General features: G+C 41.5%; 1 protein-coding gene across 2 annotated transcripts in view; it reads right to left on the reverse strand.

The window, feature by feature from the left end:
* Positions 1-16350, reverse strand: part of ATP2A2 (ATPase sarcoplasmic/endoplasmic reticulum Ca2+ transporting 2) — a 58048-nt gene extending 41698 nt beyond the window's left edge. Inside the window, exons 1-5 of one of the 2 annotated variants that reach the window (XM_081284746.1) lie at positions 15686-16348; positions 15009-15026; positions 14835-14917; positions 6165-6269; positions 3065-3203 (exon numbers count right to left, since the gene is read on the reverse strand). In XM_081284746.1, the coding sequence (XP_081140872.1) occupies positions 3065-3203; positions 6165-6269; positions 14835-14917; positions 15009-15026; positions 15686-15803 (463 nt within the window). In that variant the 5' untranslated portion in view covers positions 15804-16348. Of the gene's footprint in view, positions 1-3064; positions 3204-6164; positions 6270-14834; positions 14918-15008; positions 15027-15685 lie in introns of both variants that reach the window. The other variant, XM_081284745.1, reaches the window with a different exon arrangement.
* Positions 16351-20855: the final 4505 nt, after the last annotated feature.

The following is a 20855-nucleotide window of genomic DNA, read 5'->3' on the forward strand; positions in this document are numbered from 1 at the left end:
CACGTGATTGGGTGACTCCCGTTAAGGGCCTGAGGCGCTCTGGCTGTGTCGGAGCTTTCCCGACCCTTTCCTGATGAGAGAGCCCATCCGTGTGGGGGTGTGCATGACCACTGACCCCGGAGACCCAATCACTGACCCTGACCTTGGAGTGCAGCCCCCCCCCAACCTTCATTGGATGGAATTCTCCCCTAAATCTCTTGTTCCCCAAATAAAAGGCTACTCCCAGGCGTGTTCGCTCTCTCTCTCTCCTGCTAGCCCAGAGTAATCCTCGCTGCCCTGCTGGGCGGCTAGAGGCGGGAACCAGGGAGGCGAGCCGTCTCGGACCTAGCAATGTAAAATAAGGTACTGGTTTGTGTGTTTTATTTTGATCTCTTCTAACTAACTTAATGCCTAGAACCTCATTAATGAAACAACTGCGCAGGCCGCGTGGTAGAAGAAATCCTACCAACACCTTTGATTCTATATCCACTTAGTGATCCAAACCTGTTCCTTTGCATTTAAATCAGAGGCTCACTTTCAAAATACACGACTACAATTCCACACTAAAGGGACATTTCATTAATATTTTGGGTTGAGACCTGGTAAAGAGTAGCCCCAAATGATTCCCATGTACATGCCTGTTTAAGAACCACATTCATAAACTCCTAACATCTTACATTATTCTTAAGGCTGCTGCCCTAGTTATGTCTTGCCCTCATTATTTCTTACCTCGATTACTAAAATAGCTTCTCTGTGTCTAACGTTCCTCATTTTGACCTATTTTCTTGCTTCTCCCCCTCCCCCCAGTGGTATTGAAGATTGAACCCAAGGCCTCAGGAACATTAAGCTAGCACTTTATCACTAAGCTACATCCCTAGGGCTTTCTATTTTTTGACACAGGGTCTTGTTAACCTGCCCAGGCTGGCCTCAAATTTGCAATCCTCCTGCCTCAGGCTCCTGAGCAGCTGGGATTATACGTGTGTGCTATTGAACCCTGCTACCATTCTGACCAATTAATTCCCCACCTCACAATTTTTTTTTTTTAAAGTAACAACTGGGGCTGGGGTTGTGGGCTCAGTGATAAGAGTGCTCACCTAGCATGTGTGAGGCACTGGGTTCAATCCTCAGCACCACATAAAAATAATTAAAGTCATTGTGTTCATTTACAACTAAAGAAAAAAAAAATTTTTAAGAAAGTAACAACTAGTAATTTTCAATAAGGCCTATAGATAATAGTATTGTCTCAATTTCCATAATTGCATTGCGGTTGATAAGGGAACGTACATTTTATAAAATAAACACTAAAGTAGTTAGGAGTAAAGGGGCATCAGATCTGTGATACATTCTCAAACAGAAAGCCTATGTACATATACACTGAAAAAGCACCTATAATAGAATATTAAACTTAGGAGAACCTAAGGGAAGGCTATGTGTTAATTCTCCATCTTAAAACTTTTTATTTTTGGGGCTGGGGATGTGGCTCAAGTGGTAGCGCGCTCGCCTGGCATGCATCCGGCCCGGGTTCGATCCTCAGCACCACATACAAACAAAGATGTTGTGTCCGCCGAGGACTAAAATAAATAATAAATTCTCTCTCTCTCTCCCTCTCCCTCCCCCTCTCCTCTCTCTTAAAAAAAAAAGAAAAAAAAATTTATTTTGACACAATTGCAAACATAAAATGTTTTTAAGACAAAAAACCTAAATGAGTTGATTCTAGGGAAAACGTGATTCTGAGCTATTTGAATACATGGTATTGATCTGGAGCGTTGAGAACTAGACCCCTCTGAGGTTGTGGGACATTCAGTACATTGTGGTACACTCTGAAGCGAATCCCTACAATCCAGGCCAAGACCACTAGCTCAGAATGATATAAAAGTTTCTGAGAATGGCTTTCAGGGTAAATGACATTGCCTTTAACTCAATTTGATAGTTAAAAAAGTATGACTTAATGTTTGTGCCAAAAATCAAAAACAGAAATAAACCATGAGGTCCTTATATAGTATCCCAATGAACTGCTCACTATAATTGTCAAATCAACATTTAAGTATTACTTCTTTAGCAACTAGGATGTATCTAAACTAGTAAAACATATTTAAAAACAAAACACTTCTGCTGGGCATGATGGCCATGCCTATAGTCCTAACCACCCAGGAGGCTGAAGAAGGGGATATCACTTGAAACCAGGAATTTGAGACCAGCCATGGCAACATAGCAAGACCCCATCTCAAAAGACCAAAAAAAAAAGCCTTACCAACAATATGAAAGGAAGTAGTTAAACACTTTGAAATAATCTTATAGAAAACAGAATGTTTCTGGGGTCAGGCCTGTAATCCCAGTGACTTAGGAAGCCGAGGGCAGGAGGATCATAAGTTCAAGTTCAGCCTCAGCAATTTAACAAGACCCCATTTCAAAATAATAAAAAAGGACTCGAGTAGTCCAGTGGTAGAGTCCCTGGTTTTAATCCCCAGTAAAGAAAAAGGAGGAGGGCTGGTGATGTGGCTCAAGTGGTAGCGCTCGCCTACCATGCATGAGGCACTGGGTTCGATTCTCAGCACCACATAAAAACAAAATAAAGGGACTGGGATGTGGCTCAAGCGGTAGCGCCCTCGCCTGGCATGCGTGTGGCCTGGGTTCGATCCTCAGCACCACATATAAACAAAGATGTTGTGTACGCCGAAAACTAAAAAATAAATATTAAAAATAATTAAATAAGAAATAAAAATAAAGATATTGTGTCCGCCTAAAACTAAAAAAAAAAATAAATTTAAAAAAAAAGAAGAAAAAAGAACAGAATGTTTCGATGGCACTAAAATGTAATATAACTGATACCTGATACGTGAAACAATTATTTTATTTTATTTCTTTGTAGTTGTAGATGGACAGAAGCCCTTTATTTTATTTGTTAATTTTTATGTGGTGCTGAAGATCAAACCCAGTACCTCACACATGCTAGGCAAGCACTTTGCCAATGAGCTATAGCCCTAGCCCCAAGAATAATTAATGGCCTTTAGAAAAAGACCACATTCAGATATACAACCTAGAGAAAAAAAAAAAAAAAAAAAAAAACACGACAAACTTGACTCACCAGCAATTTCTACGATATCACCAGGAACTATGTCTTTAGCTTTAATCCTCTGCACACTCTTTCTGTCCTGTCGATACACTTTGCCCATTTCAGGCTCATATTCCTTAAGGGCTTCAATTGCATTCTCAGCATTTCTTTCCTAAATAAAACAAAACAAAAGATAAGTGTAGTAAACACTTGCCTGCCACTGCAAGTATTATTTCTAGGCCAGGAATTAAAATTTTAATCTAAATCTTAATAATTAAATAATAAACTAATGAAGTTTGTATTAAAAAATTCATATTTTATGATGCCAATTGTTTTACAAGGGCACTTATGATTTTGGATTAAAAATGAAAAGATAAACACCCCAAGAAGGGTAAGGGAACAAACTATAATGAGGAAAAGAGGTTACAAAACCTGCTGTTCCTAAGCACACAGCCTTCAACTCCAGCCACATGTACCCATACCATTTATATCAACCCTGTGTCACATGAAAAGCTATATGGCAGAACAGTCTAAAGTCAGGTTGCCTAGGTTTAATCCAGGCTGTTTCACTCAACAGCTATGTGATTGTAAATAAATTTTACAACACACAGGTTTTACTACCTGTAAAACAACTACCTCAAGGAAGTGTTGTGAGAATTAAGCTTTATGTAAAATGCTTAGACAAAAGTTTTGGCACCTTATAAATGCAGTGATGAATTTTTAAAAATCAAGTTATGTCACAAACCCTAAGAAATTAAAGACCAATGAACTGCTAGAATTTCATCATCACACTGCTAAATATTAGAATATTTAACCATAATCAATGTAACTACTATAATTTAAATTCTAATGTTTCTAATATTGGATGAAGAATAAATTTGGAATATTGTCGCTATTCAGTTAGTCAATTTTGAAACAAAGTCCCCCCACCCCTGTACTAGGCATTAAAACCAGGGCAACTCTACCACCCAGCGTATCCCCAGCCCTTTTTTTTTTTGGGGGGGGGGGGGCAGGGTGGTACCAGGGAATGAATGCAGGGGCAATGACTACTGAGCCAAATCCCCAGCCCTATTTTGTATTTTATTTAGAGACAGGGTCTCACTGAGTTGCTTAGCACCTTGCTGTTGCTCAGGCTGGCTTTGAACTCACGATCCTCCTGTCTCAGTCTCCCAACACCCCTTTCTATTTGGAGACAAAGTCTTGCTAAACTGCTGAGGCTGGCCTCAAACTTGCAATCTTCCTGCTTCAGCTTCCCAAATAGCTAGTGTTACAGGTGTGTACCACTGTGTCCAACCCCCTAAAGTTATGAATTATACAGTTTCACCTTCTCAAGATCTTGTTAGGGAGAATTAAACTGGATTAGTCAAGGTTAAGGAAATGTTCCACAAGCACTATAGTTTGCTCCTACTAAAACTACAAAAGTCCATTGAAATTAGATAAACTACATCTCTCAAACCCAGAAGACAAAGATGACAATTAAAATCACCTAAATAACATCTCCTTCCCCTACTCAATTCAAACTATTAAAAGGAATATTTAGAGTGTAGAGAATCTGAAAGGGAAACAATGACAGATTTAAACCAGTTACCCCAGAAAACAGTAGACTTAGAGAAATACAAACACAACTACCAAAAGGATAACTTACAGTACTTCTAAGGTTTCCCCCAGTTCTACAAAGTTTATAATCTCCATCTCGCTCCATTTACATCTCCTACTCAAATCCAAATAGGCCTGTCATTCTTCAAACAAATCTGGTACCATTCTCATTCTCCTTTGCTGAAATCATCTCCCCAGCCTCCACCTGCAAAACTCCGTAACAGTTCCTAACTGCTTGTCATCACCACCTTCTTTGATGACACTGGTCAGAAATGACAGGTTCCTCAATACTACCTAACAATAATTTATTTCCAGAAGGCAAGCACCTTTTAGTATTGCTCACACCACCTAGGATACTATGGAAACATGAGAAAACTATTTTAAAACTCTGTTTTAAAATAAAGACAAACTAAAAGTCTTATGAAACTTTCATAAAAAAATTTCATTTTGGAATTCAGATCACATCCGCCTGGGCTTGGGTTCAAATCCAAGAATTTCTATTAATATGTGTATGGGAACCTCAGTGTCCCTTCTGTCAAATAGGAATATGATCTGCCAAGTAATATAACTTTAAGGATGAAATAAATGGGAATGTGTATGAAGTAACTATCATAATAAATGGTATAAATCACTTAATAAAAATGAGAGGATCTGGTGTAGCTCACAGCTTAGCATGCATGAGGCCTTGGGTTAAATCCTTAACACCACTGTAAACAAATAAGTAAAATAAAGAAAAAAGAAACATACACAAAATTTTCTTTTAGGTACTGGAGATGTAGCTCAGTGGTAGAGTGCTTGCTCGAGTGGCCTGTGTAAGGCTCTGGATTCAATGCCCAACACAATTTCTTAAAAAATAAGCTATGCTTCCATGAGCCCATCATATATTTATTAATAAAAATTAAGTTTATAATTCCAACAGGACTACATGTATAAGATGCTTTCTCTTTAAAAGTGACAGGCATACTCTATTTTAATCCTCAAAAAGGTTGACTACATCCATCGAAAGCCCCAAAGCCCAATACTTAAAACAATTTAGGGTTCAAATAATTTTTATAGCTAAAATCGCCTAAAAATCCAAGGAGAACAAAGATGACATTGAGTTTATAAAGTTTATCACAGGAAACAACTAGGAAAAATAAAGACAGATTTTGGTCCTCATATTTCCTGGTTTCCTTAAGTAGCTCCTCTCATCCATTTTCCTTCTTTTGAGACATGGTCTTGCTATATTGTTCAGGCTGGTCTCAAGTAATCCTCTGGGCTTAGCCTCCCAAGTGCTGGGGACAATAGGCATGTGCCACCACACCTGGCTTCTCATCCATGTTCTTAATTCCTTGTTACCAAGAAGGTTGAGCAATTTTAATAGCAAAACAGACATCCATGACAGGTCTAAAATCTATCATTAAACAAATGAAAAATCATATAAACTTTCTACAGACATTTTTTACTCAATATATTAGGAAAAAGATAAAAGATTTGTGCAGTTTGAAATAACTTACATAAATTGCTAAAATTTAGCACTGCAGTAGTTTTTGCTTACCTGCCAAACACCCACAATTGCATTGGCTACTAATATAAGTAGAATCACGAAAGGTTCTACAAAGGCTGTAATTGTTTCTTCTCCTTCTTCAAACCAAGCCAAAACCTAGAAGATAAATGGCATATGTTAGAACTGTTAATGTGTTTTTAGGCTTAGTGTCACTTTTACAACAAAAGTAGCTGGCACTAAAAGAATGATAGACTAACCCTCTTTTCCTACAAAATCGCCACAAGATGTAATGATAAAAACAATCAGCTTAAATTTTGTTAATAGCAATTTTGGGAATCAAAACTTCTTATGTAGGCGTGGTAGTGCACGTCTGTAATCCCAGTGGCTCAGAAAGCTGAGGCAGAAGGATCATAAGTTCAGCAAAACTTAGCAAGACCCTGTCTCAAAACAAAACATAAAAAGGGCTAGGGATGTGGCTCAGTGGATAAGTACCCCTGGGTTCAATCCCCAGTACCCTTCCCTGAAACTATACAACTTCTTAACCATACCTTTAACAGTTAATTGACTATTACTTATATCAAATAACATCAGACATAATGTAAATTCATAGTAAAAACAATTTTGCTACTGACTCAAATTTAGAGTATATAAACTGCTAATTCCACTTATTTTCAGTAGTATTCACTTCAGAATTACTACAAAGTTGTTCTGTGGGAATGTATTTTGAAGATTATCCATATGATTTAGTATAACAACATAACACTTCAGAGATGACAAAATTCCAGAAAGTTGTAACTGGACACAGAACACTGCCCCCAGGAAGGAACAGAAGATTAAACTTTTAGTTCATGCAACCAAACCTTGTTAAGAACTACAAGTTAATAGCCACCTTGTATCATAATCAAGCTACTATGAAAGTGATTTAAAAAAAAAAAATCCAACACAATGAACCTTAGTAATAAAGAACATGGTAAAGAGTGATAAAAACGGGTAAATATTTCACTAGGATCATGTCCTGAGATGCCAACTGAATTTCTGTGAAAACCTGATAGTCTTAATGATCCAATTTGGAAAGCTGGCTTTTAAAAAGTAATAATAATATTGCTTAATAAGCAGGGCATAATAGCACATGCCCATAATCCCAGCTACCAAGGCAGCTGACCAGGAGGATCCCAAGCTCCCAGCCAGTCTGGGGAGCTTTAGTGAGATCCTGTCTCAAAATAAAAAATAAAAAGGGCTGGGGATGTAGCTCAGCAGCATATGGTTTTCCTAGCAAGCAAAACCTTTAGCTGGATCCCTGACACGCTTTTTTTTTTTTTTTTTTTTTGGTATCAGGGATTGAACTCAGGGACACGCAACCACTGAACCACGTCCCCAACCCTATGTTGTATCTTATTAGAGACAGAGTCTCACTGAGTTGCTTAGTGCCTCGCTAAATTGCTGAGACTGGCTTTGAACTCTTGATCCTCCTGCCTCAGCCTCCCAAGCCACGGGGATTACAAAGCCTGGTGACAATTTTAAAAAAGCGAAAAAAACCTTAAAATATGCATATTTTAAAGAAAGTCTTTAAAAGATCTATTTAGGCCAGGTGCAGTGGTGCACACCTGTTATCTCAGCAACTCAGGAGGCTAAAGCAAGAGGATCACAAATTCCACCAACCTCAGCAACTTAAGGCCCTTGGTAACTCAGCAAGACCATGTCTCAAAATAAAATAAAAAAAAGATCTAGTAAACAACGAAAGCCCACTTTTTAACTGGGCATAGTGGTGCGCATCTGTAATCCCAGTGGCTCCAGGGGAGGCTGAAGAAGGAGGATAGTGAGCAACAGCGAGGTCCTAAGCAACTCAGGTGAGACCCTATCTCTAAGGCCAAATATGAATTTTCTAATAGAGGAATGGCGAATTAACAGATCAATCTGTGCAGGGAAAAATAAAACAAGAAGTACCAGGACCCAGGTTCTACACATGCCAATCTCTACTGACAGCCAGTGAACTAGAGTAGGCAGAAAACCAGAGTGAGGATGATAAATGCCACAGCATACTTTCAACAGGGCATTCCTAGTGTTAAGTCCAGGCCTCATGCTGGAATGAAAACTTCTCTAGGAAGTCAGGAATTTTGATAGTTATTGGATCACAGCTGCTGATACTAGCCTCTCAAAACATTTGCACAAAAGAGCATGAGAGAAATAATACATTTAATCAGCTCTTAGGGGAGAAAACTTGCTCAACATGAAGAGTGACTAGGGCCTTTCCAAAAGGTCAGTGAGGCATTAGCAACTGTAAGATAAGCTTCACACCTTGTTAAAGTGGGTATGAATTTCCTTCTTGGCAGTCAAGCCTGGGGGACAAACTTTAAGCAACATCCTTTAAAAGCTGGAGCAAAGGATGAAGGCAAGTAGTGACAGGACAATAAAAACAAACTTCCACTTTTCAAAAAATGTGTATTCTTGTAAAATATGGTCCTTGGTGAATATAGGAACCCTAATTAATGGAATATAATAGTCTCATGGGTTTTTCAACTGATAAGAGAAAAATCTGAAGCACATGTTGGGGGGTTGGGGCTGGGACTCTGCGGTAGCATATTTGCCTGGCATGAGTGAGGCACTGGGTTCAATTCTCAACACTGCACGTAAATAAGTAAAGGTCTCTCAACAACAATAAAAATATATAATGATAATGATAATAAAGAACAGGTTGGATGAATATAAATTATCTGTATTTCCTTTTTCTTGTGAAGAGCCTCTGGTACATAGTTGATGTTCGATATATATATATTTACTAGTACAAACCTGGCAGTATTATGAACTCAAGAGAGCAAAAAAGTAACACTTCATAAACAATTGCAAAAGAAAGTAGAAGAAAAGGCTACTGTAGTGTAATTTTAGGCATAAACCATTTCTTCTTTCCTCTGAACTCTGCACTTAGTACCTATCTTTTAACATTTTCAAGAGAGTTTAGGTTTCAAATATGCCAACTATATTTGAAATAACCCACTTGCTAATGAACACTCAACTACACTTCTTTTTTTGATACTAGGGATCAAATCCAGGGGCATTCAACAACTGAGCTACATCACCAACCCTTATTTTTTGAGACAGGGTCTCAATGGCTGGCTTCCAACTTGCAAACCTGCTTCAGACCCCCCAAGTCATGACTGGGATTACAGTCATGCCCCACCACACCCATCACCAATTACCCATAACAAGTTAGGATACAGTATCTTAATAGTTATCCACAAGACTAATCTGTGAGACAAGGTTTATTTCTCAGTGTTAGAACACTTGCCTAGCCTGCTCAAGGCCTTGGACTGACGACCATCACTGAAAAATGGAACTAATAGGATGTATAAGGAACAAAGCAAATTTTAATCCAAGTTAAGGTGTGTTCAACTGTGAATTGGGTGATAAGTCATGATGTTGTGATTCAGTTATCTTAAAGTTGGGATAATAGGCCAAGCTCTAAACAAGACCATAAAAAAATAAGAGGCAGGGGCTGGGGATGTGGCTCAAGCGGTAGCACGCTAGCCTGGCATGCGTGCGGCCCAGGTTCGATGCTCAGCACCACATACAAACAAAGATATTGTGTCCGCCGAGAACTAAAAAATATTAAAAAAAAATTCTCTCTAGGGGCTGGGGATGTGGCTCAAGCGGTAGCGCGCTCGCCTGGCATGCGTGCGGCCCGGGTTCGATCCTCAGCACCACATACCAACAAAGATGTTGTGTCCGCCGAGAACTAAAAAAATAAATATTAAAAAAAAAAAAAAAAGAGTAAGAGGCGGGGCTGGCAGTACAGCTCAGTGGTAGAGCTAAGAGTCCCTGAGTTCGATGTCTAACATCCCATCCCCTCAAAAAAGAAAGAATGAGGGGCTGGGATATAGCCCAGTTGGTAGAGTACTTGCCTCACATGCACAAGGCCCTGGGTTCAATCCCCAGCACCACACAAACAAAAAAAGGTATATTTGGGCTGGGGTTGTGGCTCAGAGGTAGAGCGCTCGCCTAGCATGCATGGGGCACTGGGTTCAATCCTCAGCACATTAAAAAAATAATAAAGATTGTGTCCACCGACAAAAAAAAAAAAAATTCTTTTTTTTTAAAGAACGATCATTTTGATCGTTGTATCCTCAAATGTACACTGTGCTTCTGAACATTTAAATGCTTTTTCAATAAATGTAGAACTCACAACAACTTTTTAAAATATTTTATTTTTTTAATTTGCACTTGGACACAACACTTTTATTTTTATGTGGTGCTGAGGATCGAACCCAGGGCCTCACATGTGCCAGGCGAGCGCTCTACCGCCGAGCCACAAGCCCAGCCCAGCACATCAACAACTTTTATGAAGAAAAAATGGATGGTGTAGTAGCACAAACATGTAATCCTAGCTACTCAAGAGGCTGAGGAGGAAAATCACAAGTTCAAGACCAGCCTGGGCAACTCAGCAAGTGCATGTCTCAAGATAAAAAACAAAAAGAGGTTTGGGCATATACCTTAGTAGTACAGCATACCTGCCCAGCATACTCAAGGTCCTAGGTTCAACACCCAGTAACAGTAACACACACACACTAAGAGAATCAAACACTTTTAAAAATGATTTTTATAAAAGTGGTACAAAGGGTTACCAGTACATGGGAAACAAAAATTCTTTCAGACTTAAAACAACAAAAAACAGTAGGGGCTGGGGCTGTAGCTCAATGGCAGAACACTTGCCTAGGCACTGGGTTCAATCCTCAGCACCACATAAAAATAAATAAAATAGGGCATGCTGTCCATCTATAACTACCAAAACAAACAAACAAACAAAAAACCCAAACCAAAAAAACCCATGAAGTAGAACTCATTCTCTTCCAATCTAGATTCAAATCTATGTAAAAACCATTCTTCAATGTTCTCAGACTTAGGAATAAATTCTTTTTCCCTAGAATACTTGGCCAGCACGGTGATGCAGCCTATAACCTTAGCTACCAGAGAGGCTGAGATAGGAAGATTGCAAATTTGGATCCAGCCTTAGAAACTTAGCAAAACCCTGTCATAAAATAACACAAAAACAATAAAAAATAAAATAACAGAACACAAAATAGTGGTAAAAGCCCCTAGGTTTAATCTCTAGTAGCGCGCACGCGCCACACACACACACACACACAAAGTACACCATAAATATATGCCCCAATTTTTTTAAAAAAAATTTCATCTTCCAAACTGTATTTTAAGAAAAGCTCCAGGGCTGGGGAATATGGCTCAGAAGCAGACCACTTGCAAGCATGTATGAGGCTTGGGCTTGGGCCCCAAGTAGGGGTGAGGGGGTGGGGAAGGCAGCAGTTAAATAAAATAAAATCAGCAAATTGCCTGTCATACCATATTTAAAGAAACAGAACAGGGAAAAAAATAAATTATATAATATAAATACTTCCTGAATGTATCACTGAGAAAAACCAAAGCAAACAGATCCCATACATTTTGAAAATGCCAGAGGAACAAAGTCATCTGAGCAATTGTGACCCGGAAAACACACACATCATTAAGGTTAATCTACATAGCTGGGATAGGAATGGGGGCTAAAGGTGGAGAAACCTACGCAAACTGTCACCAAAGAAAGGTGACTTTATATGATTTGGACAGTGAGACCAATATGGCCCAAATATACAATTTCTCAGGTTTTTTATCAAAGTCACCTTCCTAGAGAACTTAGCTGACCACCCTATTTAAAAACTGGTTCTCCCTTATCCAGAGCCCCCATGTTTTCCTTTCTCAGCAGTACTACTCTCCAGGTAAGAAACTTTGTCCATTTTGTTCACTGCTGTATCTTCAATGTCTACAGCAGGTACTCAACAGTGAAAAGAGAGGAAGAGGTGGGCAGGCACTCCAGTTCAACAGCCATGTGATGTGTTGTATTTAGGGCAAAGTCAGTAACACAAGAGGACGGAAACATAAAATGAAATGACAGTTTTGAATGCCAAATTGAGAAATTTCTAATGTTCATATGCAAAGGGAGAAGTAGAGTTAACTTCTTCCAATCAAAAGTGACCTTATTTAAAGAAAAGTATTTTGGTGAATATTAAAAATTGTTTCAACTGCTGAGCATAATGGCCCATACCTGTAATCCCAGCAGCTCGGGAAGCTGAGGCAGGAATATTGAGAGTTCAAAGCCAGCCTCAGCAACTGCAAGGCACTAAGCAACTCAGTGAGACCCTGTCTCTAAGTAAAATACAAAATAGGGCTGGGGATGTAACTCAGTAGTCAAATGCCCCTGAGTTCAATCTCTGGTACCAAAAAAAAGGTTCAACTATCCCTATGGGCCACTTTAATGCAGTTTCCTACTTTCTGCTGCAGCAAAATATTAACTATAGTTAACGGTTTACTACTTAGTTTGATATTTGAAATAAATTACAAATATGCCTTTTAACCTAGCAGGACCCAATGATTTATTATGTATGACAAATTGAGAAATTTCTACTGAGAACTGACTACTCATTTTCATAAAAGAACTTGAAATATTCTACCATGTTTTTCCTGGTGAGCCAACAAGAAATCAATGACTACAAGATTTTTTGTGCTCTTCTTTTTTGCAAGATGTAGCTCAGTGGTAGAGCAAGTGGTTTGATACTCAGCACCCACATAAAAATAAATAAATAAGGATATTTAAAACAAAAAGAGCTATGACACAGTGCTACCTAAATGCTATTAAAAAAAAAAAAACAAGGAACAAAAGGTCAAGTACAATATAGCAGTAGTCCCAATCCCAACCCCCCCCATCTCTCTCTCTCTCTCACACACACACACACACACACACAAAATCAATCAATCAACAAAACCCGGCTTTCTACAGTAATTTCTTGATGAAATAAACTAAAGCAAATTAGGTGAATTCTATAGTAAAACTAATTCCTAAGCATTTTTGCTACTTAGCAATCCATAATATAAAACAAAATAATTCCAAGTAGTTATACCAAAAAGGAACTCAAATTTCAACTCCAAAGCGTAGCTCTAAAAGACAATGTCCTATCTTAAAACAAAATTTTAGTATTTTAAAATCCATTTGAAAATGCTCAAACTAAAAAGTCTTAATTACTTCAAACAACATTTAAAAAACACATCAATTCTACATGTTAACATAAAGTCACTCAAACTGGCCACTGAAGAGACCCTACAAGAAAAACAAATGTTTATTGTCACAACAGCATCATTTCCAACACTGCTTCAAGTTAAAATACATACAACAGTTCAGTAAGAGTGTTTTATCTTTGGCTTATGTACTCGAGCTATTAACTTGATCACAATGATCTTACTGGACACCAGATTTAACAGCCAAAGCTGAGGTTCTTTAAAAATTATGTGACCAGCACAAATCTTAAAACTACCCTCAAATATTTCACTTATTTTGCCCCACGGTAATAAAAATTCAGTACTGGATGGTTTGCTAGGACTCTCAATTTTATTCAATGAAAACCACAGGAAAGATTCTTTGGGACTGAATTATTAATGGCTACACACCACTTGGCTAACATATTAAAGTCTCATGGCAGAATTTATGTACACAATTACTCCAAAGATCACTTCTCACTGCCACTATCTACCTTTAAAAAAAGGGGGGGCAGGGTATAAAATTAATCCTTTCCTCACTTGAACTAAATAAATGAACAAAAAAAAAACACCCACTGCTCTATTCAGTTCTCAAGTCATGGTATGGTTGTCATAAATGCTGAGGTAGATCCCTAGGACTTGTGCACGTATAAATATACAAAAATGAAACCTTGAAGCAGTGTCAGTTTTGCAAAGCCTGAAAGTATTGCACTGGGTAATTTTCACTTCCCAGCATTTTTTTTTTTTTTTTAAGAATAAAGTATTTTTAAGAACAAAAGTCATCTCATGCCGTCAGGATTAGGAACATGTGTCTTACTCATGACCATTTTTAGGAAAACTACCAAGTCTACGGTCTCCCCCCAAAAATGCAATATAAAATACTGAACAGAAAAAAATTTAATAACCTAGATAAATCCTTGCCACTTCCATCACCTTTTTTCTGCTGTAGTTCTTTGCATTTCACCAGTTTCTTAGCAACTATACAGAACTCAGGCAAGCCACATAGAAGAGAAAAAACACACTATGCTGAGTTTTTTCCTTTTAAGATTTAGAACTATACTGAACCTTGTTATCTCAACCTAGGAATCACTCAAGACAGGGGTCCAATTTAGATAAATACAGCACCCTGAAGGTCAGTGACCAAATTTGGTCAACAGTGGTGCCATCATTGCCGTCATCATTCTTGTCACTGTCAAGAACAACTGTCACCTTGCCACTACCAGGAAGGGAAAGCAACTGGAATATTCCTTTTGTTAAGTTCTATTTACAGCCTACAAAGAGTCCAACATCATCTTAGTATGATCTTACAACATGATAAACAAATTGAAGAAACAAAAAAAAAGGCCTGTCAATGAAAAACTTTTTGTTACTTAAAGCTGATAAACACTAAGACTTTGTAAAGACCCTACAGGTTTGGCAATAATTTCTTCCCACACTGTAAATGTCAGGCATCAATTTTCCAAATATGATTAGCTTCAAGTGTTTTGTTTAGAAGTAAGAATATCTAGATTATTTTGTTTTTAAATATGGAAACACAGCTTAATTCTACAAATGATTTTACCTAATAGACATAATTTGTTTTCTAGTTTACCTAATGGAATATTTTCAGTTTTCAGGGAGCAGAGAAAATAATTTTTTCATACTCACAAAAGATATACATGCTGCCAGTAACAATATTCTAACTAGTAAGTCTTCAAACTGCTCAATCACAAGTTCCAGCAAGGTTTTTCCTGTTAGAAACAAACATATTTGTCATAACTGTCATCTTAAAATCAGTGCACGCACGCGCACACACACAAATAACACATTAAGATTACTCACCTTCTTCGGCCGGCAACTCTGTAGAATGTAGAAATTCACCAAGCAACGTGTAGAGAGGAGAAAAAACAAATTAGCGCTCTTTCTAAAAAGAATTGCTAAAATTTTAAGCATCAATGTCTCTGGAAAACGGACCAAGGATTCACCCTCCCCAATAAAGCACTCCAAAATGATACCCCAGGAAAATATGCAGAACTTGTCATCAATGGCCTTAGGTCTGGCTCGTAAAATCATTCAGAGCTCCTGAGATAAGGAGCCATTTCAGCTAGGTCATCACTTCTGCCAGATGTGTAACTTTGGGTATCACAAGAACGATCAGAGGGCTTCTCAACTACACCGACGCCTCAAAAATCGGCAGGGGACAAGAAAATGCCTCGCAGAGCTCAACCCCACTGCAAGAGGCTCGTCCTTCCCTCCCTCCACCAGAGCCAGCTGCTGGCGACCAGACGCTGCCAAGCAGTCTGCGCGCGGGGAAGGTCAAGGGCTCGAGACCCTGGAGGTCGACGCGAGGCCCGGCCCCTGCCCACAGCTGCTCTCCCGCGGGGCCAGCGCGGGCCGCCCGCAGCCGTCGGCGGGCGCGGAGCCGAGACCCACGAGGTGGAGCCCAGTCAGCCATCTTCCCGGCTCTCGGGCCCGCGCCGTTCCGCGCGGGTCCGGCAGCCGAGGTGCCGGGCACCTACCGTTGGAGCCCCATCTCTCCTTGAGCTTCTTGACCTGCTCCAGACTCAGCCCCGTGCTCTCGTTGACGCCGAAATGACCCAGCACCTCCTCCACCGTCTTTGTGTGCGCGTTCTCCATGGCTGCGGGGGCCTGGCCGGCCTGGCCTCCTGTCCCCGCGGCCTCCTCGCCTCCGCCTCGCACTCGGGCCGCGGGCTCGTGCCACCCCGAGCGCCCAGGAGCGGACTGCCTCTCCCCTCCTCCTCCTCCTCCTCTGGCCGCTTCCGCCTCGCCGGGCGCTGAATCACCCCGAGCCCCCTCCCCCAGACAACCGCCCCTCTCGCGGGCGGCCCTCTCCGGCACCCGCCCCGGACCTCGCCGGGCGAGTGGGGGGCTCCCGACGCTCCCTCTCCTCGTCAGAAGGGAGGGCCTCCTTGGCCCTCAGCCGCACGCAGGGGGTGCAGGCCGCGGCCCCGAGCCCCCTCCCCGCTTTGCCAAGTGATTCGCGGCACCGCCCGGGCCGGAGGAGGGGGCGCCCGGCCGACCCTTCGAGGCGGAATGGAGCGCGGGAGCCGAGCCTGCGGAGAGATGCGCGGCGCGCTCGCGCGGGCCCCTCAGTTCCTCACCCCGACAGCAGCGGAGGAAACTGCGGCGGAGGAGAAGGAGGTGGCGTCGGGGACGGCTCCGCGGCGGCTGCTCTAATAGCATTTATCGGCCGCTGCCTCCCCTCTCGCCGCCGCCGCGGCATGTGGACGCCGCTCATTGGCCAAGAGCGCCCAGCGCGGCGCGGGCGGCGCAGCTCCGCCCCCTTCCCGCGGCTTCCCCCCCTCCCGCGCGCCCACGCCGCCGCGCAGGCCCCGCCCCCTCTTGCGCGCCGCCCCCAGGAACCCGGATCGAGGCCGCGCGCTGCGGCCGCTTATTGCCCACTGCGGCCGGGGTCTTGCGAGGGTGGTCTTGCTAGGGTGGTCCCCGGTTTCCGTCAATCTGCAGGCGGGGTGTAAGGGTACGGGTTGGGTTCTCTGGACCCACCGCCCCGAGAGAACTGGCTGGCCCGAGGGTGGCTGGGAAGGCGAGGGGACGCAGTCCACGCCGGGCGTCCCCGAAGCGCGCCCGGACCGGTGTCCTTGGCTCGTCTCCTCGCCCTCGGCAGCCTGGGCCGCGCTCTCCGCATCCTAATCTGCCTCTTTCAGAACCCCCCCTCACGATCCAAGGGGAGGAATTCCGCAGTTCCCTTCCCACACAGCCAACATCCCTCATCTGTCGCCTCGGGAACACCTCATCACACACCCCAGCCGAGAGCTCCATCGCACGCCAACACCAGCCCTTCCTTCCCCTGCGGATTCTGTGCCCTGACTGAGGGAACCCCACTCTGGGGGAGGAGGTTTTATTTCATTTTTCATAGCCAACACTGCCTTTGATACTTGTCTGCATCGAACTCACAGGTTATGCTATTGTAGGAGCTAGACTGGTGCTAGAAGGTGCTTGGCTCTGGCGTTAAGATGAAGGCTCTTTTCAGTAAAAGAGGTTTCCCCCTTCCTCCATTGGGAGAAAAAGACTCTTTAATCCAAAACCTATTCATGAGCCACCGATAATTTGCTCCATTGGGAAAGTCTGTACAAAGCCTAAGTCACAGCAAGATAAAAGGAATTTTGCCAATGTAAGGAAACCATACTTAACAAGAAATCATGGTTAACCGGGGAAAAGAACTTTGCATTGAACTCGTGAACATTTTTCTGTCTCAGAGAGGAGCAGCTTTGTGAAGAGAATAGGTTGCAGAATAAAGCATTTAGTGCACTTGTGTGTTTAGCAATAGGGCACCATCCACATGAACAAAAAACCACTTTAGTTGTCCCACATGGCTCAGCCTCAGGGCCTCAGATAGATTCCTTCAGCAGATGCAAATCACAGTGCATTACCCAGCTGAAAAAAGCAGGCACGTCATTTCATTTAATTATTTCCGAGGAGTGGAGGCTGGCATGCAGTTTTGATTGATACTTGGAAAAGGACCAACAAAACCCTACCCGAAACAAACAAAATTCTAGTGTATAGCAATGCACTCCCTAGGAGAAGTAAGGTAGAAACTGGTTAGGTCACAGCCTCTTCAGGAAGGGCAGGTGACTGCGTGGTGGGGGTGTGGTAATGGAGGGCTGCTGGTTCCTCTGAGACTAGCTCTGCACCATTACTTACCAGTTCTTCTAGACCTCATTTCTTTCAACACCGACAGAAGTACTTGCAGGCAGAAGGACTGTTACCTCTCTCAGCCTAGAGAATATTTTAAGCCTTGGATCTCTATTCTGTGACCCCATCTCTGCTTGGGATTGTAAATGCTTCTGGCACCATTCTATGTGTAGAATGCTCTTCCCCTCAGTCTTCCATACCGCCTTCCAGTTTATCATTCCAATCTCAGTTTACAAGTCCACTCCTCAGAGATGCCTTTGCCAGCTATCTAAAATGTCTACCCTCCGCATATCACATTATTCAGGTTTTTTTTTCTTCCACAGCTTTTATCTCCGATATTGTACTTTCTGTTTACTGTTTGCCTCCTAGCATCTCGTGGAACATCAGGATACAAGCTCTGTGAGAACAGAATTTGTCTACCTTGTCCATCCTCAGTACACAGCAGACCCTAGTATATGCTCATCACTTATTGAATGCCTGCTGTTGGAATGAATGAGACTCCTGCCACCTCCAATCCATAGCGACTTGCAAAGGAGGGTTTGCTGAACTCAAATTCATTGATTTCCATTTGTGGAAGGGGCGGGGGACTGGAAGGCCTCTGAACTACTTGCCCCATGAGAATGGCTGTGAAGGTTAGTCAGGTTTAAAGAGATGAAACAAGATTAGACTGCATTATAGGTTTCTCAGGGATGGAAAAGGTATTCATCCACATTGATACTATTAGTGTATTTCTTCACTCTCCTAGACTATTCTTTGCAAGCTTTTTATTTACTGGAATCTGGGATACTCCCTTAAACTGAAACAGTGTAATTTTAGCCCATGATCGGTCCCATGTACATTATCATACCAATTATGACTTTAGTTCCTCAACCTGTTGGCATCTCTGAAATGTATTATATATAGGTTATTTACCAAAATTGATCATAAACCCAGCCCCCCAAAAGCAGAAATATCTAGTTTCTCTTATGTAGAAATAAGCTTGTTCCCAGTTTATTTAATGCATTGTGTTATACTTGCTTCTTGTCAACAAACTGGGGCTAGAGCTTAACAGTTGAGCGCTTGCCTTGCATGCATGAGGCACTGGGTTTGATCCTCAGCACCATATAAAACAACTAAAAAAAAAAAGACTATTTTCCAGCAAAGATTGCATCCATGTTCAATCAATTTAGGACAGGGAAAGAAAAAGAAGAGAAACTGTGATTCAGAAAGATGAATGGTCTTGATCAAAGAACTTCAAAGGTATTAATAAAAGAGAACATTAGCTGGTAAAAGGCAGGTTGGTTTTAAAAGCTAGTCAGAAAAAAAAAAAAAAAGCTAGTCAGACAGAAAAGGCCAGTAGAAAGAGTGACTTGCAAGAGGCCCCAGACAACTTCTCAACCCTCTACAGCCCTCCTGTAAAGAGATGGAGATTGCAAAAGGTAGTCTGTTCCATATTTGGACAGCTCTAATCGTTAAAGCAGTCTAATTTGCGGCTGACTCCATCTCCCTCTAGCTAACTTCTTTACAGTGGTTCTTGTTTAGCCCTCTGAAACTACTCTGAACAAGTTTAATCCCTCTTCTGTGTGAGATTCCTTTGAGTAATTCAAGATATCTATTTCACTTAAAAGCCTCTTTTCCTAACTAAAAAGAGCAACTCGGCCCCTGGACTGTCTTCCTAAACTGCAAGTGTACATCCCCTGGTCTTTGTCTCCAGTTCTGGAGATGATGTCCAAGACTGAACACAAAAGTCCAGGCATGGTCTTGCAGTGAAGTTTCCACTGCCCACCTTTGTTCTGGGTCCTTACCCTTACACATTGTTGATTTGTGTAACAACCAACTTAAATAGAGTCCTTTACATACAAACTGTAATCATGTCAAATCTGCTTATCTTGTACTGGCACTGTTGGTTGCTTTAACCCAGACATTGAACTCAGATTATAATAGAATGTTCTCATGCTCATTTTGGCCTGTTCTGGCCTTTTGGAGTCTTCAACTTCAAGCAGTGTTTTAGTTTATACATCCAAGATTTGCATTACACACAAATTAGATAAGCATGATTCCTATGTCTCTATCCAACAGAACTTTCTAGACATTCATTCCAGATTGAAAATAACCAATCAGGGGCTGGGTTGTGGCTCAGCAGTAGAGCGCTTACCTAGCACGAGCTAGGCCCTGGGTTCAATCCTCAGCACCATGTAAATAAAATAAAGATATTGTGTCCAACTACAACTAAAAAATAAATATTAAAAAAAGAAAATAATCGATCAACTGGACTTAAGTGTTCAATTGTTATAAAATCATCTTGACCACAGATCCCAAAGTCAGGAGAGCAGAAATCTTAAAAGGCTCTCTGCTTCCTTATCCCCACAATGTTTTGTTACCCAGTGCAGGAACGCTTCCTTTGGTTGACCATCTAAGGTAGTTGGCTTGACTCAAGGTCATGTTATATGAGCATGGAGTCCATGGAGTCGATGGTTCTCTACTTTATCCATTAGAACTTAATAAAAGGACAAACCTCTGGATACCTTATCTACCATAGTCTCCAGATCCCCATTCTGGGGATTTTCTTGCGGAAATGTGTTCTCTTTGGCGCAGCTTGTGTTACTGAACACATACTAGCACCTTGTGATCACCACTGTTTCTATGTACGCACAAACTTAACATCTAAGAATCTGCCAAACTCAACAGGAAGTTTTTTTTCCAGAATTTCCCTCCTTTCTTTCACCTGCCCCCCCCAATTTGGGTCCCTACATCAATAGGCATCCTTTCTATGAATGTTCAAAACTCTCTTAGCTGATGCTTATATGAAAAAGGACTTACTGGGAGTAAGTACCTCACAGCAGCTTGATCATGTGCTCAGAGTCACTGAGAATCTACAACTTTTGACTCTGCCCCTCCAGGTGGAGGCAATATAAGGCCCCAGGCTTCTCCAGTTTACAATTTACTGGTTTAGCAATTCTAATGTAGAGAAAGACTTCAGATTTCCTCTGGGTCCTTTGGCCACCCCTGGAAGCTCCATCTGATTTGTATGACCCA

The sequence above is a fragment of the Spermophilus citellus genome (assembly GCF_964194105.1).
Source record: "Spermophilus citellus genome assembly, chromosome: 3".
NCBI classification, from domain to species: domain Eukaryota; kingdom Metazoa; phylum Chordata; class Mammalia; order Rodentia; family Sciuridae; genus Spermophilus; species Spermophilus citellus.